Consider the following 26,915-nt stretch of genomic DNA (forward strand, 5'->3'; position numbering starts at 1 on the left):
ATGCTGAGTGCAAAAAACTGCAAAAAGTTCCATACTTTATGATTCCATTTATGTAACATTTTAAAAATGACAACATTTTAGACATGGAGAACATATTGGCCATCGCCAGAGGTTAGGTACTAAAAGTGAAGGGCAGGAGTATGTTGTCGTAAAAGGATCCTTCTGGTGTTGGAACAGCTCAATATCTTCTCTGTGGTGGTAAATACACATACATACATGCATACACAAACAAGCGTAAGGAAAATTGGGGAAATTTGAATAGGATTGATTATATCAGTATCCATCCCCTGTTTGTGATTTATAGTTAAAAAAATCACAACTATATATTAGTTATAATTATAAGATTTTATTTACTTACTTGAAAGGGAGCGTGAGCATGGAGGATGGATGGATAGGGGGAAAGGGAAAAGCATACTGCCTGCTAAGCAGGGAGCTCGACATGAGACTTGATCCCAGGACCCTGAGATTGTGACCTGAGCCAAAGGCAGACACTTAACCAACTTAGCCACTCAGGTACCCCAATATGGTTGTGATTTTATATGGTGAAATGTTAGTACTGTGGGAAACTTGGCAAAATATACAAAGGATCTATTATTTCTTAAACTGCCTATGAATCTACAATCATGTCAATAAAATAGCAATTAGGGGGAAATGTTTTAAAATTTTAAAAAAGGAGTGAAAGAACAAATCTGCAAGTCTACAAAAGTAAATCATGGAAGGTAGGAACTGCAGAGAGTTGATTTGGGGGAGATAAGAATTGCAGGTTCTGTGGAGGGTAGGAGCCCTGCTTGCAGACTACTGCAAGGTATTAGAAGCAGTGGAGTACAAAATCTGAAGTTTTAGAAGTCCACCACCACCGGGGTCATGTCTGGCTTAAATTTAAGGTGCTCCAGTGGGGAAGGAGGGTGGGGATGCGGGACTGGATAGCATGGACTGAGGATCCCATGGGTTGCAAGAAGGAGTGGTGCCAACGTGCTGCACTGTTCCCAGGCATATGAGCGGGTTGCTGCCTGAGGGCAGTGAGCCTGGGTGCTGGCTTTTTAGCTCTGCTTTGCCATAAACTCCAAACCAATGCACGTGGTTGTGCGGGTGCTTTACCAGGACTGGCCAGCCAATGACAAAAACAAAACAAAACAAAACAAAAACAAAAAACACACAAAAAAACAGCAAGACCCTCCTCCAGAGGATCAGCATCCACACCTACAGGAGTCCCTAAAATTTGAAATTGTGAAACCTAGCTGCGCACCTGAGATAAAACACAGAAGCATGGTGCCACCTGGCAGGCAGACCACTCCAACACAGGCTGAAGGCAAGTATCTGACAGAAACTGGGGACACAAGAAGGATGATTGTTTGCTCTTCTTTGAAGGCTTCTTTAAGAGTGGCAGGCAGAAACTCTCAGCTCTGGAATGAGAGAGCAGGTTGACAACACCATTTTGTAGCCGGAACCCACCCATCAGCAAGGACTAACCTCATTGAGCTAAACAGCAGCACCAAGTGGAGACCAGCACCACTTACACCAGCCCCCACCCCCACCCCGTACCCAATAGGTGTGTCTCCAGTAGGGCAAGTCCACCTGAGAATCAGCACAAACCAAAATAATGGGGGATTACCCAATGTAATCTATAGAGTCAGTGTAATCTCTATCAAAATTTCAATTTATTTTTTGCAGAAATGGAAAAGCCAGTCCTCAAATTCTTGTGGAATTGTAAAGGGCCCCAAAAAGCCAAAACAGTTTTGAAAAAGAACAGAGTTGGAAGACCTACACTTCAAACCTACACAGTTCAAAACTTACTACAAAGCTATAGTAATCAAAACAATGTGGTATTGGCACAGACCATTGGAACAAATTTGAGAGTCCACAAATAACCCCATCTATCTATGGCCAATTAGTTTTTGACAAGAGTGTGAAGATCATTCAATGGGTAAATAATACTCTTACAAATGATGCTAGGACAACTGGGTATTCACATGCAAAAGAATAAAGTTGGACCCCTTTCACATATCTTACACAAAAAATTAACTCAAAATGGACCAATGACCTAAAATTAAGAACTGAAACTAGAAAACTCTTAGAAGAAAACATAGAGGTAAATCTACATGACCTTGGAGATTGCAAGGTATGACACCAAAAGCACAAACCACAAAAGGAAAAAAAAAAAAAAAGCTTACAAGATAAATTTGACTTCATCAAAATTTAATTTTTTTGTACATTGAAGGACATTATCAAGAAAGTAAAAGGAAACTACACAGTGGGAGAAAATAATTGTAAACCATGTGTCTAATAACGGTTTTAAAAATGGCCATTTTTAGCCATTAAAAAATGGGCAAGGGACTTAAACAGACATTCTCCAAAGAAGATAGACAAATGAAATAACCACACAAAATGACATTCAACATCATTAGTCATTAGGGAGATGCAAATCAAAACCTCAGTGAAATACCACTTTATAAATAAAAATTGCAGAAAATAAAAAATGTTAGTGAGACTATGAAGGAAGTTGAATGAATCTTTTGTACATTACTGGTGGGGGTATAAAATGGTATAGCCACTGTGGAAAACAGTTTGGTGATTCCTTAAAGGTAAATATAGTAATACATATGATCCACTGATTCTACTTCTAGGAATATACCCAAAAGAACTGAAAACAGATACTCAAGCAAATTCTTGTATACAAATGTTCATAGCACTATTCACAGTAGTCAAAAGGTGGAAGAACCCAAATATCCATCGACGAATGAATGGGTAAACAAACTGTGATATATACGTACAATGGAATATTATTTAACCATAAAAAGGAATGAAGTACTGGTACATGCTACAATATGGATAAAACCTCAAAAGCATGCTAAGAAAGAAATCAGATACAAGTATATTACAAAAGTAATATATCATGTGAATCTATGTATATGAAATATCCAGAACAGGTAATCCATAGAAAGAAAAAATAGTTTGGTAGCTGCCAGGGCTGGGAGATATAAGGAATGTTTCATAGATACAGGGTGTCTTTAAATTTAGAATGATGAAATGTTTTAGACTTAGATAGAGGCGATAGTTGCACAACATTGTGAAGGCACTAAATACCAATGGAATTACTCACTTTAAAATGGTTAATTTTATGTTAGGTAAATTTCACCTAAAAAAAATGTTTAAGCACATGCACAGTATGTACTCTTAAGTTGTGACAGACTAAAATTTTGAAAATTATATTCAAAAGAATCACTTTTATAATAATCATTTGCTGCTTGACTGGTCAAGTAAAAAGAAAGATAAAAATTTTAAAATCCAGAATAAAAGAGGACACACAATACCAATCTTACAAAAATTAAAAGAATTATAAAGGGATACTATGAGCAACTTTGTGTCAATAAACTTTTAAATGTAGATGAAATGAACATATTCTTAGAAAGACCCAAATTACCAAACTGACTCAAGAAAAAAATCCTGAATAGGCCTATAACAGGTAAACAAATTGAAAAACTTACCAAGCCTTTCCACAAAGAAAACAAATTGGAAAACTTACCAAATCTTTCCACAAAAGCCATATGGCCTTACTGAATTTTACTAAACATTTAAAGGAGAAATAATGCCAATTTTTCACAAATTCTTTCAGAAAACAGAGGCAGAGGGTCACTTCACAACTCATTCTATGAGACCAATATGTTTTTCTAAAGATGATACCCTGGTATCCTGGGTATTAGCCTGATACCAAAGCCAAACAAAACATCACAAGAAAAGAAAACACAAACCAGTATCTTTTATGACTATAGCTGCAAAAATCCTCCACAAAATACTACCAAACTTATTCCAGCAATATATAAAAATGATTGTGACTGAGTTAACCAGAAATGCAAGGTTAACTTAACATCAGAAAACAATTAACATAATAGACTGTTATGATTAAATACTCTCGACAAATTAGGAATAGCAGAAACTTATACAAAAAAATTATACGTAAAATCCTGTAGCTCACATCATAATTGTGAAAGACTAAATTTTTTTTCCTCTAAGACTGGAAACAAGGAAAGGATATCTGCATTCACTACTACTTTTCAACATTGTACTGGAGATTCTAGTCCATTCAGTCAGGGAAAAAAAAAAAAGAAATACCTTCAGATTAGAAAAAAGATGTAAAGCTACCTTTATTCACAGACAAAGTGATGCTAGATATAGGGAATACTAAGGAATCTCAAAGTGGAGGGAACCCTAAAAAGTGAGATCAGTAAGGTCACAGGATATACGATCATTATACAGAAAATTAGTATATTTCTCTATATAAAGATTGGACAATCCACAACAAATTTAAAAATTCCAATCACTATGCTGAGTGAAATAAGTCAAGCAGAGAGAGTTAAGTATCATATGGTTTCACTTATTTGTGGAGCATAACAAATAACATGGAGGACATTGGAAGATGGAGAGGAGAAGGAAGTTGAGGGAAATTGGAAGGGGAGGTGAACCATGAGAGACTATGGACTCTGAAAAATAACCTGAGGGTTTTGAAGGTGCGGGGGGTGGGAGGTTGGGGGAACCAGGTGGTGGGTAATGGGGAAGGCACGTATTGCATGGAGCACTGGGTGTCGTGCAAAAACAATAAATACTGTTATGCTGAAAAAAATAAAATAAAATTCCAATCACAATGGCATTAAAAAGAATAAATTACTTGGGAATAAATTTAACAAAAGGAGTGCAAGATTTGTACACTGAAAACCACAAAATATGGCTTAAAAAAATCAAAGACGGGGCGCCTTAGTGGCTCAGTGGATTAAAGCCTCTGCCTTCGGCTCAGGTCATGGTCCCAGGGTCCTGGGATCGAGCCCTGCATCTGGCTCTCTGCTTGGCAGGGAGCTTGCTTCCCCCTCACTCTCTGCCTGTGTCTCTGCCTACTTGTGATCTCTCTCTCTCTCTGTCAAATAAAGAAATAAAATCTTTAAAAGAAAAAAAAAATCAAAGACAATCTAAATAAATGGAGAGAAATTCCATCTTCATGTATTTGAGGACATTATCGTCATGGCAATTCTTCCCAAATTTATAAATTTAAAGCGATCTCCTTCAAAATCCCAGCTGGCTTTTTTGCAGAAACCCACGAGCTGATTGTAAATCTGAAATAACAGAGAACCAAATAGTCAAAACAATGTTGAAAAAGAACAAAGTCAGAGGTGCCTGGGTGGCTCAGTCAGTTAAACATCTTCCTTCAGCTCAGATCGTGATCCCAGGGTCCTGCCATCCATACCCACACTGGGCTCCCTGCTCAGTGAGGAGTATGCTTCTTCCCCTCCAGCTGCCTGCTGCTCCCCCTACTTGCGCTCTCTTTATCTCTCTCTGTCAAATAAAAAAATCTTTTAAAAAAAAAAAAAAAAAGAACAAAGTTGGAGGACTTCACTTTTTGATTCTAAAACTTACCCCAAAGTTACAGCAATCTAGACTGTGTGATACTGGAATAAAGGTAGACATACAGATCAATGAAATAATTCAGAGTCCAGAAGTAAATCCTTATGTTTATGGTCAACTGATTTTCCATTAAGGTCCCAAGGCAATTCGATAGGACAAGGGTTGTCTTTTCAACAAATAGTGCTAGGACAATTAGATATCCAACTAGGACATGTAAAATGATTAATTTAGACCTTTGCCTTGTGCCATATATAACATGAATTCAAAATAGATCATAGAGCTTAAAGATTATATAGCTAGAACTGTATACTTGTAAAAGAAAACATAGGGGTAAATCTTTATGACCCTGAGTCAAGCAAAGATTTCTTAGATATAACACCAGAAGTATAAGCAATAAAAGTCAAAATTGATAAAATAAACATCAAAATTAAAACTGTTTATGCTTCAGAAGACACCATTTAAGGGAAAAGGCAAGCCCATAACTTGGAGACAAGTTTGACAGGCCATGTATCTGATAAAGCACTTGTATCCAAAATATATAAAGAACTCATACAACTGAATAATAATTTTAAAAAAACAGTATAAAATTGGGCAGAGGATTTAAATAGGTAGTTCACAAAAGACGATACACAGTGGCCAAATGCACATGAAAAGATGCTCAGCATCACTAATCATTAAGGAAATGCAAATTAAAACCATTATGAGATATCACTTCACATCCCCTAGGATGGCTAAAAGCACAAAGATAAGTTTGGAGAGGATGTGAAGAAATTTGAACCCTCATACATTGCTACTAGGATTGTAAAATGGTACAGCTACTTTAGAAAATAGCCTGGCAATTCCTTCAAAGATTAAACATAAAGCTATCATATTACCCAACCTTCCACCCCAGGAATATACCCAAGAGAAGTGAAAATATGTCCAAACAAAATTTTCACATTGATGTCCATAGCAGCATTATTCATAATAGCTAGAAAGTAGAAACACTCCAAATGTCCATCAACTGGTAAGAGAATAAAGAAAATGTAGTTTAGGGCGCCTGGGTGGCTCAGTGGGTTAAAGCCTCTGCCTTCGGCTCAGGTCACGATCCCAGTGTCCTGGGATCAAGCCCCGCATCGGGCTCTCTGCTCAGCAGGGAGCCTGCTTCCTCCTCTCTCTCTATCTGCCTCTCTGCCTACTTGTGATCTCTGTCAAATAAATAAATAAAATCTTAAAAAAAAATGTAGTTTATCCTTAAAATGAAACACTATTTGTCAATAAGAGTCTCATGCTCTACCGAGCTAGCCAGGCACCTACTATTTGTCAATAAAAATTAGGAACAAAGTACTAATATGGGCTATACCTAGAAGACATTAATAAAAGAAGCCAGCACAAATTGAATGATTACACTTACATAAAATATCCAGAAAAGGGAAATCTTTAGAGACAAGTGGATTAGTAGTTCCCTCAGGGTGGGAAAAGGGAATGACAGCTAATGGGTGCATTTTCCTTTGGGGATGATAAAAATAATCTGAAATCAGGTTATCGTGTTCATTGCACAACTCTAAGTTTACTAAAAATTAGTGTACACTTAAAATAAGGTACATTTAGGGGCGCCTGGGTGGCTCAGTGGGTTAAAGCCTGCCTTCGGCTTAGGTCATGATTCCAGCGTCCTGGGATCGAGCCCCGCATCGGGCTCTCTGCTCAGCTGGGAGCCTGCTTCCTCCTTCCTCTCTGCCTACTTGTGATCTCTCTCTCTCTCTCTCTGTCAAATAAGTAAATAAAATCTTAAAAATAAGGTACATTTAAATTGTATAGTACATAAATTCTATCTCAAAGCTAATAAGGAGAAAAAGATTGGGAACTGAGTATTTTGGAAACTGAAACTTTTAGATTATTGCAAAAAGGCTTCTCAGATGCTAAAATGGCATTTGGGACAATATGAAAGGCATTGAAATGTGTTTTCAAGAGTTTTCATTTGAACATGTACATATATCATTATTATTATTTATTTATACCATTACTTAATTTTTTTTTTAATTTTTTATTTCTTTGACAGAGAGAAATCACAACTAGGCAGAGAGGCAGGCAAAGAGAGAGGAGGAAGCAGGCTCCCTGCCAAGCAGAGAGCCCGATGCGGGGCTCGATCCCAGGACCCCGGGACCATGACCCGAGCTGAAGGCAGAGGCTTTAACCCACTGAGCCACCCAGGCGCCCCCCATTACTTAATCTTTTGTTTAATAAATATATCCTGGGCACATCCTAGTTGCTAGGGATACCAAAATGATCAAAACACCAGATTCTGGTATCTGGGAGTTTCCAGTATAGTTGTAATGAAAAACATTAATAAAATTATGGTTAACTGTTTAATTACAACCTTTGGTAATAAAGCCTTTGATATGATAAATCATATTGTCTTCCTTTTTAATAGAGCTAATTAAGGGTAAAACTTTTTGAAACAAGTTGGACATTAGAACGTCCCCAAATTTGTTAATGTGCCCCAGTTCAAACTATGTTTGCCAGGTTTGCTTTTGGAAGCCCAAAGTGTATCCCTCACTATACACTTAATTTTAAAATGGTAGTTAAGTTCCTGTACCTAATATAGAGCAGACCCAAGAGCCTACTTCTTATTCCATAGCTAGACTTTTTTTTTAAGATTTCATTTATTTATTTGACAGAGATCATAAGTAGGCAGAGAGGCAAGCAGAGAGAGGAGGAAGCAGGCTCCCTGCCGAGCAGAGAGCCCGATATGGGTTCTGCTCCCAGGACTCTGGGATCACGACCTGAGCCGAAGGCAGAGGCTTTAACCCACTGAGCCACCCAGGCACCGTCCATAGCTAGATTTTTTAAAAGGGCCATGCAGAAGATAGAAATGGAAACAGAAGAAACTAATTTTCTCCCGGTTTCTGGGAAAATTCCAAACTTTAGGCAGAATTCTGAAGTGAATGACATTGTCATGTCAGATCTCTTTGAACACGTTTTTCTTACCTCCTTTCTTTACCACAGACCTGGCACTCAGTTCTTTGTCGAATTAGGCTAGAGTTTGGTGGTTTGGTCTTTTTTTTTTTTTTTAATTTAAATTCCAGTTAGTTGACATATAATGTAGTATTGGTTTCAGAAGAATTTAGTGATTCATCACATACCCATAACACCCAGTGCTCATCCCAGCAAGTATCCTCCTTAATGCCCATAATGCATTTAGTCCACCCCCCACCAACCTCCCCTCTAGCAACCCTAGTCTGTTCTCTGTATTTGAGTCTCTTGGGGTGCCTGGGTGGTTCAGCTTGTTGAGAATCCGGCTCTTGATCTCAGGTCATGGTCTCGGGGTCATGGGATTGAGCCCCATGTCAGGCTCCATGCTGGGTGGGGAGTTTACTAAAGAATTTCTCTTTCCCTCTCCCTCTACCCCTGCTGTCCCCTTTCTTTAATATAAATAAATATTTTTTTTTAAAAAGCCTTCTTGTTTGCCTCCCTGTTTTTATCTTGTTTCCTTCCCTTCCTCATGCTCATCTGTTTTGTTTCTTAAATTCCACATATGAGTGAAATCATGTATTTGTCTTTCTCTGACTTATTTCACTTAGTATAATACACTCAGTTCCATTCACATCATTGCAAATGGCAAGATTTCATTCTTTCTGATTGCCAAGTAATATTCCACTTTGTATGTATACCACTCTTTATCCATTCATCAGTCGATGGACATTTGGGCTCTTTTCATAATCTGGTTATTGTTGATAATGCTGTTGTAAACATTGGGTGCATCTACCCCTTCGATCTGTATTTTTGTATCCTTTGGATAAATGCCTAGTAGTGCAATTGCTAGGTCATAGGATAGTTCTATTTTTAACTTTCTGAGGAAGCTCCATACGGTTTTCCAGAGTGGCTGCCCCTGTTTGCATTCCCACTAACAGTGCAAGAGGGCTCCCCTTTCTCTGCATCCTTGCCAATACCTCTTGTTTCCTATGTTGTTTATTTTAGCTGTTCTGACAGGTGTGAGGTGGTATCTCATCGTGGTTTTGATTTGTATTTCCCTGATGATGAGTGGTGTTCAGCATCTTTTCATGTGTCTGTTAGCCATCTGAATCTCTTCTTTGGAAAAGTGTCTATTCCAAAAAGAAAAAAGAGAATTGTCTAGTCATGTCTTCTGCCCATTTCTTAACTGGATTATTTGTGTCTTGGGTGTTTAGTTTGATGAGTTCTTTACAGATTTTGGATACTAATCCTTTATCAAATATATTCTTAGCAAATCTCTTCTGCCATTCTGTAGCCTGCCTTTTAATTCTATTGATTGTTTCCTTCACTATGCAGAAGCTTATCTTGATGAAGTCCCAATAGTTCATGTTTGCTTTCATTTCTCTTGCCTTGGGAGATGTGTCTAGTAAGAAGTTTCTGGGGCCAAGGTCAAGGAGGTTGCTCCCTGTTTTCTTCTCTAGGATTTTGATGGTTTCCTGTATTACATTCAAAATCCATTTTGAATTTATTTTTGTGTCTAGTGTAAGAAAGTGGTCCAGTTTCATTCTTCTGCATGTCACTGTCCAGATTTCCCAGCACCATTTGTTGAAGACTTTTTTCCGTTATTTTTTTCTGCTTTGTCAAAGATTAGTTGACCATATAATTCTGGGTCCATTTCTGGGTTCTCTGTTCTGTTCCATTGATCTATGTGTCAGTTTTTGTGCTAGTACCAAACCATCTTGATGAATACAGCTTTGTAATCAGCTTGAAATCAGGAATCATGATGCCTCCCTCTGATTTTCTTTTTCAGGATTGCCTTGGCTTTTCAGTCTTTTATGGTTCCATACAGATTTTAGGATTGTTTGTTCTAGCTCTGTGAAAAATTCGGGTGGTATTTTGATAGGGATTGCATTGAATGTGTCGATTGCTTTGGGTAGTATAGACATTTTAATATTTGTTCTTCCAATCTATGAGCATGACATGTTTTTCCATTTCTTTTTGTCCTCTTTCATTTCTTTCATAAATGTTCTATAGTTTTCAGAGTACAGATCTTTTATCGCTTTGGCTGGGTTTATTCCTAGGTATTTTATGGTTTTTGGTGCAATTGTAAATGGGGTTAATTCCTTGATTTCTTTTTTGCTACTTCATGATTGGTGTAAGAAATGCAATAGATGTCTGTATGTTGGTTTTATATCCTGTGCCTTTGCTGAATTCATGTATTAGTTCTGGCAAATTTTTGGTGGAATCTTTCTGGCTCGCTGGCTGGCTTTCTTTCTTTCTTCCGTTCTGATTTTTTTTATTTGAGAGAGAGAGTATGAGCTGGGGGAGAGGCAGATGGAAAGGAAGAGGCAGATAGAAAGGGAGAGGCAGACTCCCCACTGAGCAAGGAGCCTAACAAGGGGCTTGATTCCAGGACCCTGGGATCATGCCAAAGGCAGACGCTTAACCAACTGAGACACCGAGGCACCCCTTTTGGGTTTTCTACATAGAGTATCATGTTGTCTGCAAATAGTGAAAGTGTAACTTCTTCCTTGCCAATTTGGATGCTTTTTCTTTCTTTTTGTTGTCTAATTGCTAAGGCTAAGACTTTTGGTACTGTGTTAAGTAATAATGGTGAGAGTGGACGTCCTTGTCTTGTTCCTGAGCATAGAGGAAAAGCTCTCAGTTTTTCCCAATTAAGGATGGTATGAGCTGTGGGTTTTTAAGATGTTAAAATATGGCTTTTAAGATGTTAAACTATGTTCCATCTATCCCTACTTTCCTGAAGTTTTTATCACAAATGGGTGCTGTATTTGTTAAATGCTTTTTCTGCATCTATTGAGACAATCATATGGTTCTTATCCTTTCTTTTATTAATGTTGTATATCACATTGATTGATTTGGGACTCTTGAACCAGCTCTGCAACCCAGTGTTAAATCCCACTGGATCATAATGAATAATTCTTTTAATGTATTGTTGGATTTGATTTGCTAGTATCTTGTTGAGAATTTTTGCATCCATGTTCCTCAGGATATTGGCCTATAAATCTCCTTTTTGATGGGGTCTTTGTCTGATTTTGGAATCAAGGTAATGCTGGCCTCATTGAGTATGGAAGTTTTCCTTCCCTTTCTATTTTTTTGGGACAATTTGAGAAGGATAGGTATTAACTGTTCTTTAAATGGCTGGTAGAATTTTCCTGGAAAGCCACCCGACCCTGGACTTTTGTTTGTTGGGAGATTTTTGATTACTGACTCAATTTCTTTGCTGATTACAGGTCTGTTCAAATTTTCTATTTCTTTCTGTTTCAGTTTCAGTAGTTTGTATGTTTCTAGGAATTTGTCCATTTCATCCAGATTGCCCAATTTGTTGGCATATAATTGCTAATAATATTATTATGATTATTTGTATTTCTGTGGTGTTGGTTGTGATCTCTCCTCTTTCATTCATGATTTTATTTACTTGGGACCTTTTTTTTCTGTAAGTCTGGCTGGGGCGTTATCAATTTTATTAATTCTTTCAAAGAACCAGCTCCTAGTATCACTGATCTGTTCTATTAGGGTTTTTTGTTTATTTGTTCCTATGTTGTTTATTTCTGCTCTAATCTCTATTATTTCCCTTCTTCTGCTGGCTGTAGGCTTTATTTGCTGTTCTTTCCTAGCTCCAATCCGTGTAAGGTTACGTTATGTATTTGAGAATTTTCTTGCTTCATGATGAAGGCCTGTATTGGTATATGTTTTCCTCTTATAATCGCCTCTTCTGCGTCCCAAAGATCTTGAACTGTCGTGTTTTCATTTTCATTTGCTTCCATGTACTTTTTAATTTTTTCTTTAATTCCTGGTTAACCCATTCATTCTTTAGTAGGATGTCCTTTAACCTCTTTGTGTTTATGGTCTTTCTAAATTTTTTCTTGTGGTTGACTTCAGGTTTCATTAGTGTTGTGGTCTGAAAATACACTTGGTATATTCTCAGTCTTTCTGTTCTTGTTGCAGGCTGATTTATGACCCAGTATGTGATCTGTTCTGGAGAATGTTCCATGTGCACTCAAAGAGAATGTGCATTCTGCTGCTTTAGGATGAAATGTTCTGAATATATCTGTTAAATCTATCTGGTCTAATTTGTCATTCAAAGCCATTATTTCTTACTGATTTTCTGCTTAGATGATCTGTCCATTGCTGTAAGTGGAATGTTAAAGACCCCTACTATTACTGTATTATTATCAATGAGTTTATGTTTGTTTTTAATTGATATAAATATTTATGCCCCCAATATGGGAGCACCTAAATATATATAATTGTTAGATCTTCTTGTTGGATAGGCCCCTTGATTATGATATAATGCCCTCCTTCATTTCTTGTTACAGTTATTGTTTTACAGTCTAGTTTGTCTGATATAAGTATGGTATTCTGGCTTTCTTTTGTCATTCATTAGCATGATAGATGGTTCTCTACCCCCTCACTTCCAATGGGTCTCACTTCCAACTTTCTTTGGGTCTAAATTGAGTCCCTTGTAAGCAGCATATTGATGGGTCTTGTTTTTTTTTTTTTTTTTTTTTTTTTGAGTGTGGCTCTGAAGCCAGCACTTTTTTTTTTTTCTCATTTTATTTATTTTTTCAGCGTAACAGTATTCATTCTTTTTGCACAACACCCAGTGCTCCATGCAAAACGTGCCCTCCCCATTACCCACCACCTGTTCCCCCAACCTCCCACCCCTGACCCTTCAAAACCCTCAGGTTGCCCCAACCTCCCACCCCTGACCCTTCAAAACCCTCAGGTTGTTTTTCAGAGTCCATAGTCTCTTATGGTTCGCTTCCCCTCCCCAATGTCCATAGCCCGCTCCCCCTCCCCCAATCCCACCTCCCCGCAGCAACCCCCCAGCAGAGCAATTCCAGAGGGTCTTGTTTTTTAATCCATTCTGTTACACTGTGTCTTTTGATTATAGCACTGACTCCATTTACATTCAGAGTGATAATTGAAAGATTTTAGGGCCATAGTGTTACCTGTAAAGTTGGTGTTTCTGGTGATGTTCTCTGTTCCTTTGTAGTCTTTGTTACTTTTGGTCTTTTTTTCCCCATAGATTTCCCCATTAATACTTCTTGCAGGACTGGTTTAGTGGTCACAGACTCCTTTAGTTTCTGCTTGTCCTGGAAACTCTTTATCTCTCCTCCTATTCTTTTTTTTTCTCTCTCCTCCTATTCTGAATGACAGCCTTGGCAAATAAAGTATTCTTGACTGCATATTTTTCCCATTTAGCATTTAGCACATTGAATATATCATGTCACGCCTTTCTGTCCTGTCAAGTTTCTGTGGACATGTCTGCTGCTAACCTTATGTGTCTACCCTTGTAGGCTAAGGATATATGTCTCTAGCTGCTATCAGAATTCTCTTTAACTTTGTATTTTGCAAGTTTCACTATGATATGTCTTGGAGTTGACCTGTTTTTGTTGATTTCAAAAGTTCTCTGTGCCTCTTGGACTTGAATGCCTGTGTCCTTCCCCAGATTAAGGAGGTTCTCAGCTAATATTTGTTCAAATAAACCTGCCCCTTTTCCCGCTCTCTTTTCTGGGACTCCTGTAATACAGATATTATTGTGCTTTGCAGAATCTCTGAGTTCACAGAGTCTACATTTGTGATCTCATAATTTTCTTTCCCTCCTCTTTTCAGCTGTGTTATTTTCTATAATTTTATCTTCTATATCACCTATTCAATCCTCTCCTTCTTCCATCCTTGTTGTGATTACATTCAGTCGGTTTTGCATCTCAGTTATAGTATTTTTCATTTTGCCCTGAACACTTTTTAGGTCTTTTATCTCAGCAGTCTTCTTGCTTGCTGGGGGCAGGGTGGTGGGATGAGGGTATTTGGACCTTTAACTAGATGTACTTTGATTTGTTTATTAATATAAGCCTGAAAAAGGAAAAAAGGCCTAATCCAAGCATAGGAAAAGGAGCAAAAAAGCAAACAAACAATAAACTATAAGCTTGATTCCAAAGAATAATAAAGAAGGAAAAAAGAAAAGAAATAAGAAAAAGAAAAAAAAAGCCTGATCCAAAAAAAAAGAAACAAACAATCCAACAAATGAACAAAAACCTATACGGCTGATGCCAAAGAAAAAGAAGGGAGGGAAAAACCAAATAAAAATATTTTTAAAAAATTTAAAAGGCCTGGTTCTATTTCCACCAGAACTGAGGCTGATGCTTTTGAGCACTCTATGATGGGTAGAATTGCTACATGCAAGGGGCGTGTGTTGGCCTGAGAGAGAGGTCCTCTGTGCTGGCTCACAATCAGACCCATCCTTATAAAGATACCCCTGTGGGCTGTAGGGAGCAGGGTTTGCTGTAAGCAACTCCAGCCTTCACTGGAGGCTCTGTTTCTCTCTAAAGTCTAACTGTGCTGGGATGTGGGGAGTGGTGGAAGATGACATCATCACCCTGCCCTCTCCTCCCAGAGAGTGAAGGGGAATTCCTGCCCCCCACTATTCAGGAGGCCCTCACAGAAAAGCAAACAGCCTCCTCTCCTGTGTCCCAGGCTTTTGTCAGATCCCTGCCCTTCCTCTTTGTACCTGGCCACCGGCCTACCCAGCACTACAGTTCTGTTTTATCTCTGGCCAGTGGCTGGGATTCAAAACTCCAAATCTGGAGCACCTGGGTGGCTCAGTCCTTTAAGTGTCTTACTCTTAGTCTTGGTTCAGATCTTGATTTCCGGGTCATGAGTTCAAGCCCCACCTTGGGCTGCAGGCTACATTAAAAAAAAGAAGAAGAGGAAGAAAAAGAGGAAGAGGAGGAAGAAGAAAAAGACAAGAAAGGGAGGGAGGAAAGAGAAAAGAGAGGGAGGGAGGAAGGAAGGAAAAGAAGGAAAGGGAAGGAAGGAAAGAAAAGAAAGGAAGGAAGAAGAAAAGAAAACCTCCAAATCCTAAAGGGCCCAGCAAAGCATGGACTCAATCCCTTCCCCACAAAGAGGGCTTTGCTGTGTACCAGGTACTGTTGTGTCCCAGAAAAGCACTCGCAAGGCTGCACTTGGTGGCTGGAGTCTGTTGTGACACACAGCAGAAAAACTGCAACCAGGTTATCTGCCCTCTGCCTGTGCCTGTTTTATGCTGTTGAACAGTCACTCAGTGGCTCCCGGCAGAGGAGACTTTGTCTTTGGAGAGGCAAAAAAATACCCTCTTCCAAATGTACTCGAGGAAGGGGAGTAATCTGTCCCAGTGTGACCCAAGGGATCCCCTCATCACAGCATATTGTGCGAACCCTATGCGCTGCTCTCTTTCCTGCTCTCTCTTTCTCCCCAACTTTTCTCTGCAAAAAGTACTCCCTCCACTTCACGGCACTGCAGCTTTTTTGTTCCCCAGTTCACAGCTCTGAATCTCACATCTGCCATTCTCTCTCTCTCTCCGATTGTGCAGATTGTTTTCTTAATCCTCAGATCGATTTCCTAACTGTTCAAAATGATTTGATTTTGATCCATCTATGTTTGAGGGACCAGGCAAGCTCATGGTCACCCTATTGTAACTCCATCACCTTAACTCCTCCCTTTGGTGTGTTTGACATAATGTGACCAACAACCTCTACTAGTAAATGCTACTAACCAGGGAAGGAGATGAAGCTTCCTGGTCAGTCCTCTTGCTTGCTATGTGGGCTTCTCCATCCTGGAGTAAATACATCAATTTAAAAGATATAGAGGATTACAATGAAAAAAGAATTGGTAGTATACAGGCTGGAAACATATGCAAGCAGCATCATAAAGGTAATGTATCAAGAACAGAAGTCATGTATTTAGAGATCCAAAGAGTACTCCAGAGAAATTTTACCAAGCATTAACAAAGTAAAGCATAAAGTTCGAAGAAAGAGGAAAGTCTACTCAAAAGATACAAAATTCCAAAGATACAAAAACGGAGAATGAGTTGATGAGAATTCTCAGAATGTATTTGAGAAGAAAATTACTTTTTAAATAGGGAATGAAATAAAAGCAGCAAAATAAATGAAAAAAAATTCTGTTTAAGCAGTCCCAGGTGTTGATCATGTTATGTGTTCATTAGTCGTACTGTTTCCCACCAACAGATGTATAGGTCCATAGATGCAAAGGTTTTTTTTTTTCCATGATTCTATGGAAATAAAAGGTGAAAGTAATCAAAGAACAACAGCAGTGAAATAAAGAATTCTATGCATGTCCACTTCCTTTGTATTCCCTCCTGGCTTAATAAAGGAGCCCACCTGGGCGGGATTCTGAGGAGGAGTTCTTTTCTCCTAGCCCCTGGAGACTTTCCCGTATCAGCAGATGCCTCACCATAAAAGGGGCTTCACTGTTTCATTCCTGAGCACCTCAGAGTTCTTATTTTCTCATAGAATTTGATTAGGACAAAACATGAATGGATCAAGTTTTTTTTTTTTTTTTTTTTTTTGAATGGATCAAGTTTTATGTTTCTTCTGCTGAAGACTTAAAAAATAATAGGTAGAAGGAATGTGCTCCACTGAAGACTTAAAAAATGGAAAGGAACACCTATATAAAGGATGTGATAAAAATTTCTTCCATGAAATCAATTACAACTTAAAAAGATAACCAGGAGTTCTGTATAGAAAGAAATATCAAGGGATTAATCATAAAATTGATATATTCAAAGACAAAGTTAATCTTTAAGAGACTATAATTGTATGGGGCACCTGGGTGGTTCAGTGGGTTTAAGCCTCTGCCTTTGGCTTGGGTCATGATCCTGGGGTCCTGGGATCAAGCCCCACATCAGGCTCTCTGCTCAGCGGGGAGCCTGCTTCCCTTCCTCTCTCTCTGCCTGCCTCTCTGCCTACCTGTGATCTCTGTCTGTCAAATAAGTAAATAAAATGTTTTTAAAAATTTTTTTAAAAGAGACTATAATTATAGATAATACAAGTAGAGCAAACTGGGAATATAATGTGAAATATTTTTTGTAACTGTTTGTTACTAGTCTTTCAGGGGCGCTTGGGTGGCTCAGTCAGTTGAGCATCTGATTCTTGGTTTCAGCTCAGTTGTGATCCCAGGGTTGTGAGATCAGGCCCCATGACAGACTCCATGCTCAGCATGGAGTCTGCTCAAGCTTCTCTCACTTCCTTTTCCCCATCCCCAACTTGTGCTCATTCTCTCCAAAATAAATCTTTTTTTTTTTTAAAAAGAGTCTTTCAAGAATCTATTGAGTGACTAGAAGCTGAACATAAAGGAGTACATACTGTGTGATTCCAGTTAACTATGAAATTCTAGAATAAGGAAAATTAATCTGTAGTGATAGAAATCAGGTCAGTAGTTGGGAGTGGTGGTTAACTGCACAAGGGTACAAGGGAACTTTCTGGGTAAATGGAAATGTTCTGTGTCTTGATTAGGGTTGTGGTAATATGGGTGTATTCATTTGTCCAAACTCTTTAACCTGTATACACAATATGGGTGCATTTCTTAAAGTGAATTATGTCTCATTAAAAAAAGATTTTAAAAATCTAAAATAATTTTTAAGTTTTTCTTGGACTTCTGTACTATAAGACAAAAGTTTGTGGGTTTTTTTTAATGGTTTTGTGAACCATAAATTATATAATACAGCAATCTAATTATTGGTGTCTCTTTTTCTGAGCATTTTTAAAAATTTAAATTCAGTTAGCCTACATATAGTATATCATTAGTTTCAGCTGTAGTGTTCAGTAATTCATCAATTGCATATAATACCCAGTGCTCATCATATCACATGCCCTCCTTAATGCCCATCACCCAATTACCCCATCCCCCTAACCACCTCCCCTCCAACAACCCTTAGTTTGTTTCCTATAGTTAAGAGTGTCTTGTGGTTCTTTTCCCTCTCTGATGACTTCCCATTCAGTTTTCCCTCCCTTCCCCTATGATCCTCTGTGGTGTCTCTCATATAACAGATATGAGTGAAACCATATGATAGTTGTCTTTCTCTGATTAGCTTATTTTGCTCAGCAAAATACCCTCCAGTTCCATCCACACTGGTGTAGATGGTAAGTATTCATCCTTTCTGATGGATGAGTTATGTACCATTGTATATATGTATACACCATATCTTCTTTATCCATTTATTTGCTGATGGACATCTCAGCTCTTTCCACAATTTGGCTATTGTGGACATTTCTGCTATGAACATTGGGGTACTGGTGCCCTTCAGATCATTACCTTTGAATCTTTGAGGTAAATACCTAGTAGTACAATTGCTGGGTCATAGGGTAGCTCTATTTTTAACTACTTGAGGAAACGCCATCCCGTTTTTTTGAGCATTTTTAAAGCAAAAGTAGAATGCTAACTACTAGGAAGATGATGTGGTATTATCTAGGGAACAGGAACTGGCCTAGGAAGAATGTGGCTACCAAACACACTTCAAGAAACACTGTTGTTATAGCCTTTCTGGCTGTGTGGTGCATTGTGTTAAACTCAGGTCATCTATGCAGCCAGATCTCGTACTCTGTCCTTTTTGTATATTGGTGAGAAATCCCACTGCACATAAAATACTTAGCTCTTCCCACCTCGTTCTTTTCTTTTCTTTTTAATTTTTAATTTTTTAAAGATTTTATTTGTTCGACAGAGAGGGAGTGCATGCACTGGTAGGGGGAGCAGGACAGGGAGAAGCAGGCTCCCTGCTGAACAGGAAACCCAATGCAGTGTTCAATCCTAGGACCCTGGAGTCATGACCTGAGCCAAAGGCCGATGCTTAACCAACTGAGCCACCCAGGCACCCTTCTTTTCTTTTTTAAAATAACCTGATTAGATTATTTGAAATTGAGACTGAGACTAGAAGTATCAGGAGCTATGAATTTCATAAGGAGGAAAAGGCTTTCATGCAAATGAAATCAGAAATGCCAAGATCCACCAGTTCTATTTCTCTTTGTCACTCCCACAAGGAGCAGCTCCTAAATAATTTTTACATTTGTAATACCTAACAAAGTATGCTTTTTACTAGGATGATAATAGTGGATTTTTTTTTTAAGATTTATTCATTTATTTTAGAGAGCACACAGGTGAGGCAGAGGGAGAGGGAGAGAATTTTAAGCAGACTCCCTTTTGCTTACAGAGCCTTACATGGGACTTGATCTCCCCAACCCTAAGATCATGACCTGAGCCAAAATCAAGAGTCTGCTGCTTCACCAACTGAGTCACCCAGACTCAGTTGTGTTTCTTTTTAAAAAATGACCTTATTGTAAAAGATTAATGCTCATGCTGAAAAGATATTACAATGAAAATATTATAAAACTGAAGTGTCACTAGACTAGGATTAACATTATGAAACAATACACCATCTGTTTAGACTATTGGGCCAAAATTTCGATTGTGGCTAAGCAATTAAATTATCAAAAGAATGGAAGAAAATTCCTAAATTGTATTCTGCATCAGCTATCCTCTACCAACCCCACCCCTCTGGTAATAGGTTGTAAGGCGCTGCTAAGAAGGGGAAACTCAGAAAAATCTAAGTAGCCACGTCTCAGGAACACTGAGGTAGACATCTGTTCCCTCTTCTAATGACAGTGCGACCTTTCATACTCTACATGTCTCTGTACCTGTTCAGAATTCCTCAGGTTTGTTGATGATGCCACCCAGTGCAAGGACTCCTGCAGGGCAACATTCTCACACCACTGACACACTCCCTGCTGGCCTATATTGATGGCTGCCTTTAGCCAAAATAAGTTTCCAGTTCCTGCCTCTGTGGACCAGGCTGGCAGGGCACTTGACACAAAGCTTGGCAGCATGTGCAGAGGAGTTCCCTGAGAAAGGAGCTCTTGGTTTAGTGAAATCCTTCCCAGAGACTTGATCTTTGTCAAGGCTTCTTTTATGTTCTTTTACTTTTTTTTTTTTAATTTTATTTATTTATTTGACAGAGATCACAAGTAGGCAGAGAAGCAGGCAGAGAGAGGGGGAAGCAGGCTCCCCGCTGAGCAGAGAGCCCGATGCGAGGCTCGATCCCTGAACCCTGAGATCATGACCTGAGCTAAAGATAGAGGCTTAACCCCTGAGCCACCTAGGTGCCCCTTATGTTCTATTACTTAATGTCACTCCTCCTCCTTATCCCTGCCAAAATGTGCTCACACACACACAAATGCACTAAAACCTTGGTGTTTTGTACTAACTCTTTCAGATACTTCAGTATGTATGGTCTTTTTTTCCCTTCCAGGAATCCCTTGAAGTTGATAGAATAGGCATTTTTCCACTTGAAAGATGAAAAAAATTAAGATATAGATGGACCTATTACTGACATCTAGTTAGTGATATCTTGGGAACAATATCCAGAGTTGCTGACTGCAAACCTGCCCCTGTTTCTACAATACCAGTTTCTGTTTCCCTGTTTCCTCTCTATTAAACGTTCTAGCATGGGTGTTTAATCTCTTATTTCCTAAGGTGAGAGTTCTTTTACCAAGCCTAGTTTGTCTGGTGAGGGATATTTCTAAGGGACTGAAGGACAGCCATCTAAGTCTTCACTGTAACAAGGGTCCTCAAGTGAGGCCTCTCAATGATGTGGAGATTTAAGAGTTAAGTTTAGTGCAGCTATAATTTTCTTACAACACTCTAATGTATGTGCTAGATATATTCAATAAAATACTTCTTAACTCTTTCCTTCCCTTCCCAGATGATCTGAGTGTAGGAAAAGGGAAATTATGTATCTGAGTAAAAAAGCAACTTGCAGAAAATTGCTAAAAGTTCAAAATTAAATATTACCCATTATTTTTGCATGGAAGTTCTCAGAGAAGAGTTTCCTTGGGATGAAGTTGTCCTTTGCAGGCGTTGACTTCCTGGTATAAGTTATTAGAAGCTGGAAATTAATAAGTAATAAATAAAAGTAATAAGTTGTGGGGCACCTGGGTGGTTCAGTTGGTTAAGTGCCGACTCTTGATTTCAGCTCAGGTCGTGATCTCAAGGTCATGGGACCAAGCCTTGCCTTGAGCTCCATGCTCAGTGGGGAGTCTGCTCCCTCTCCTTCTGCCCCTCCCCACGCCTGTGTGCATATGCACTTTCTCAAAATAAATTTTTTTAAAGCAATAACTCAATTAGATTTCGCATATAGCCAGTTAGTATCTCAGTAGTATCTATAAGTATATTCTTCCGGGAACCAAAAAAGATACTAAAAATCTATAAACACTTTTTAAACTTACATTATATAAAAGATAGCAGTGTTTGGTAGGTCTTTGTTTTGTTTCGATTTTGGCAGTAGTCATTGTTGTAACTCAGTTATCAATACGTAATCTTGATAACGAGGCCTGGCAGTTGCTCTTTCTTTTGTAATGAATCACAATGAGGAGAAAATTTCTCATGAAAAGGCATGATGAGCCACTTTATCACTAAAACTCATCATCCAATGGAGAGGGCAACCTCCACTCATGGAATTTGAACTGTGTGGTGATCGGTTAAGTATTACCAAACAAATTGACAGAAATAGCCCCTTTTTAAATGTGTAAACAATATTTGCTGTTTTCTGATTATAAAATCAACACAAGAGAAAGACCATAGAGCATATAGGCTATGGGTTCACTGGCTTTGGAGTTGGAGAAGGCTTGGCTGCCGTACATACTTGGTCACTCATGACTATGTGATCAAAACTCTCCAAGCTTTGGTGTCCTTATCTATAAAATGGGAGATATTACCTATCTGTAGGTATATATCTATATACCTACCTATAGAGGTATTATGTGAAGATAAAATAAAGCCAGTAAAATGCTTAGAACAGGGCCTAACTTAATAAAGGAAGTTAAAAAAAAAAAGAAGAAGAAAATCAAAATGACTAGTAAACCACAAGCCACTGTTAACATATTGACATGTTGGCTCTCAAGCTTTTTTCTGCCATATACACATATACACCAGTATGTACATATTTTTTTCAACCTTTTCCAAAATTGGAATTTATTTTATTTTATTTTATTTTATTTATTTGACAGATTATACAAGCAGGCAGAGAGGCAGGCAGAGAGAGAGGGGGAAGCAGGCTCCCCGCTGAGCAGAGAGCCCGGATGCGGGGCTTGATCCTAGGACCCTGAGATCGTGACCTGAGCCGAAGGCAGAGGTGAATTGGGATATTTTATATACAATCTATAGCCTGCTTAATTTTTCCCATATATCTTTTTTTTTTTTTTTTTAAGATGTGTTTATTTGGGGCACCTGGGTGGCTCAGTGGGTTAAAGCCTCTGCCTTCGGCCCAGGTCATGATCCCAGGGTCCTGGGATGGAGCCCCGTATCGGGCTCTCTGCTCAGCAGGGAGCCTGCTTCCCTGACTCTCTGCCTACTTGTGATCTGTCTGTCAAATAAATAAATAAAATCTTAAAAAAAAAAAAAAAAAGATGTGTTTATTTAGGGATACCTGGGTGGCTCAGTTGGTTAAGCAGCTGCCTTTAGCTCAGGTCATGATCCCAAGACCCTGGGATCAAGTCCCACATCAGGCTGCTTCCCACTGCTTGTACACTTTCTCTCTCTCTCTCTCTGACAAATTAATAAATAAAGTCTTTTTAAAAAAAAAAAAACTTTATTTATTTGGGAGAGAGTGCATGTGTGAGCAGGGAGAGGGAGAGAATCTCTAGCAGACTCCCCCCCCCCCGCCCCCGCCAGTGTGAAGCCCAATGCAGTGCTCAATCCCATGACCCTGAGATTACAGCCTGAGCCACAATCAAGAGCCAGGCATTTAACCCACTGAGCCACCTGGGCTCCTCTCCCATATATCTTTATATTGCCCTTGACATTAAAATTTACTAAAACAGATTTTCATGACCTCATAATCTGTAACGTGATTCAACATATTTAATCACTGCCTCTTTATGAGATTTGTTATTTCCAATATTTTACTATTATTAATGCTGCTACTTTTTTTTTTTTTTAAGATTTTATTTATTTGAGAGAGAGCACAGAGGGAGAGTAAGATGGAGAAGCAGACTTCCAGTTGAGCTGAGAGCCTGAGCAGTTTGAGCTTGAACTTGTTCATATGTTTATTGATTCCTGGCATTACTTCAGTGAAATACTTTTTTTTTTTTAAGAATTTGTTTATTTATTTGTCAGAGAGCACAAGAAGGGGGAGTGGCAGGCAGAGGGAGAATCTCCTTGCTTCAGCAGTGCCGGACTCAATCCCATGACCTGAGCCAAAGGCAAATGCTTAACGGATTGAACCACTCAGGTGTCTCAGTGAAATACCTTTTTATGAATGAATGTAACTTATAAAAGTTTTTTAGGTAGGATCTCAACCTTCTAGAATAGTGCCAGGTACATAATAAATACTCAGAAAATATTTTTGGCATGATAATTAGATGAATAGCAAGAATATTAACTCCTTATCATATTTGTTTCAGATGGGGTCAAGTCTTAATAATATCATTGCCTTGTATACATACAAAGATAATGCTATCTTGATTCTTAGTCTTATACCCTAATTTTTTTCCATTCTTTTCTACCCCCACAGTTCATCCATGAGCTCGGATTTCCCACATTACAACTTCAGGATGCCTAATATTGGATTCCAGAATCTGCCTCTCAACATATATATTGTGGTTTTTGGCACTGCTATATTTGTCTTCATCCTCAGTTTACTCTTCTGTTGCTACTTGATTAGGTAATCAATTTTCATTCTATGTTACTTCAGAATACGTTAAACAATCAATTATAAATCAGTTCTATGCCCTTATGTTAAAAAATTATGTAAGTGTGATAATGAGCAAATTTTCTTTTTTTTTTTTTAAGTTTATTTATTTAAGCAATTTCTACACCCAGAGTGGGGCTCAAACTCATGAACCCAAGATCAAAAGCTGCACACTCCTCTGACTGAGCCAGCCAAGCACCCCAATAATTAGCAAAGTTTCTAAAATTAAGGTTGCTTAACATTTTAACCTTCTGCGAGTTAGTTGCTAATCAGTAAACAACTTTATAAAGTCTTCAATCCTTCCTGCTGATGAAATGTTTTACGCTATAGAAGAAAATTGTCATTTATTTTTCTAACATATTAGTATCTGGTCTGGGTACACTATGTCATTTTCTGTTCCCAAGATTTAATCTACATTCACAGATTTCAGGGTATTTTTTCAAGGAGGGTATTACGTCATTGTCAGCTAAAGTTATTAGGGATCAGAAAACATTGTCCAAGATAAGATCTGAGCCTTTAAACAGGTTCTTGTGGTCTCTTAAGATTTTAAGCTCCTTTGGTCAGGTGTTCAGGTGATTGATTATCTACATAAAACACTAAATATTCAGGGCACCTGGGTGGCTCAGTCGGTTGGATCTGCCTTTGATTTGGGTCATGATCCCAGGGTCCTGGGATTCCCATGGATCCTGCGTTGGACTCCCTGCTCAGTGGAGAGTCTACTTTTCCCTCTCCTGCCCCTCCCCCTACTGCTTATGCCTCTCCCTCTTTCTCACAAATAAATGAAAACTTTAAAAAAAGCCACTAAATACTCCACAAGCTCTACAGCACATATACAGACAAGTGACACCTCACTTGAAAAGGAGTAATGGATTTGGCCAGTGAAGATTCACAGTTCACTTACTTATAATTATTTAATGAAGCATCTTCTTTTAAGTTTTTAGATAGGATCTAATTTTCAAAGCCAAAACACAGACTACAAAAATTCGTAAACTATATTGTTCAAAGAGTGTTATAACTAAGAGTAGAAAAACTGGGTTTTACTAAACAACTATACTTCTAACAATTTTTAGTATTTGCATAGCATGTGATTATGGTTAAGGTAAATACCATCAACAGATATCTTTCAGCAATAATTATTGTTTCCACCACTGATCACTCACTGATGGTAAAATTTAAACAATTTTAGTATGTATTTCCAATATTCTGACAAGTGAATTTATATTCTTCATAAAAAGTGAATCTTTTCTCAAGCTCTCATAAAATATAGTCACTTCTTATCTCATAGATATGCTGGTTGGCTATGATTTTTAGGTCTTTATCCGAGTAAAGAACACTTTAGCTCATGTAATTATAGCATTAGGAAAAGCTTTTTTAAAAATCTATTTCCAGAAATTTCTTCTTTCTAACATTTCTTTAATAATAGTTTGATAGGGGACCCTGGGTGGCTCAGTCCCTTAAGCATCTGCCTTCCACTCAGGTCATGATCCCAGGGTAGTGGGATCAAGTCCCACATCAGGCTCCCTGCTCATCGGAAGTCTGCTTCTCCCTCTGCCCCTCATCCCACTCATGTGCTCTCATGCACGCGCGCGCTCTCTCTCTCTCTCAAATAAATAAATCTTTAAAAATAATAATAGTTTGATAAATGTTATATAAATATTCAGCTTATTTTTTTAAATTAAGGAGTTAGCCATAGCAAAAATAGGTCTTCGTAACTTTAAAATAATTATCTCTGGGGAAGATGGCTGAAGACTGCTGATTTGTTGTTGTTGTTCCTTTCCTCAGACCTACTAAATTTTTTGGTAATTCCCCTACAGATAGTGGTTTTTAACTAAGAAATTTGCTAGCTTAATATTTGAAACCAAATTATATTTTAAAAGAAGATAAAAATAATAAAACATAAAATATCTTTAAAGGTTTATTTAAGAAGGGGTTTTATGTATGTAAAATATTCTAAAGTATTGTAAACTAGCTCATAGTATAATTTTTATTACTATGTCAAAGAGTTAATTAAGCCTTTAACCTTCTTGTTTTAAGAAAAACACTAATATACCAATTGTGATTCTGTGTAAATTTTTTGAGAAATCAGTTGTGAAACACCATTTTACCTCATTTTTTTTATTCCTTTTTTTTTTTTTAAGATTTTATTTACTTATTTGACAGAGATCACAAGTAGGCAGAGAGGGAGAGGAAAGAAGGCTCCCCGCTGAGCTGAGAGCCTGTTGCGGGGCTCGATCCCATGACCCCGAGATCATGACCTGAGCCGAAGGCAAAGGCTTTAACCCACGGAGCCACCCAAGCGCCCCATACCTCATTGTATTCCTTTTAATAATCAAGCAAATAGGTAAAGAGAAAGGGAAAAAATGATAGCAGTTGTTTTTACATTATCATTACACTTCTTTTTATCCTTTCTGTATGCTTTATTATTCAGCTAACAAAGCAAGTGGGGATCTGCGACACTAAAATAAAACTGCCTTGTCTAATCAAAGAAGCCAGTCAAGTTCAAACATTTCTAAATTTCATTTCCAAGTCAGTGGTACCATTTTGAAAATTAAATCATGATATAAGGACCTTTTCCTGATGATCCCAGTTTGTTACTTTTAACTTTTCATATGTTAAATTTGGATTTAACAAGTCCTTTGCAGTTAATCTGGAAATTCATGGATTCGGCTACTTTAAAATGATCCAAGCCCATTTTTGAACATAACTTAAGATCTCTAGCATCTTTCCAGGAGGCTCTTCTGTTTTCACGCAGAGAAATCCCTCTAGTCATACCAGACTCATCAGAACCTTAGGAGGAACACAAGAGTACAACCACAGTCTTATACAGTACTGGAGTATAGAATCTGATGCCTATGATAGCGTTAGTAATAGATCACTACTGGAACACAAAAAGAGGACATCTTACCTTGCTAGCAATGATACCACTTTATAATGAATAATACAATATTCTGTTATTTATCTCTGCCCAGATAGCTATTTGTCTGTTTTGCTTACTGTATCCCAAACACTCATAGCTGTGCCTGGCAGAATACTGGCATTTAATAAATGTTTG

General features: G+C 38.2%; 1 protein-coding gene across 1 annotated transcript in view; it reads left to right on the forward strand.

The window, feature by feature from the left end:
* RNF24 (ring finger protein 24) overlaps positions 1-26,915 on the forward strand; it is a 112,920-nt gene that overhangs the window by 46,782 nt on the left and 39,223 nt on the right. Inside the window, exon 2 of the mRNA XM_045980338.1 lies at positions 23,687-23,836. Within this exon, the coding sequence (XP_045836294.1) occupies positions 23,694-23,836 (143 nt within the window). The 5' untranslated portion in view covers positions 23,687-23,693. The remainder of the gene's footprint in view (positions 1-23,686; positions 23,837-26,915) is intronic.

This window comes from Meles meles, chromosome 16 (genome assembly GCF_922984935.1).
Source record: "Meles meles chromosome 16, mMelMel3.1 paternal haplotype, whole genome shotgun sequence".
NCBI classification, from domain to species: Eukaryota; Metazoa; Chordata; class Mammalia; order Carnivora; family Mustelidae; genus Meles; species Meles meles.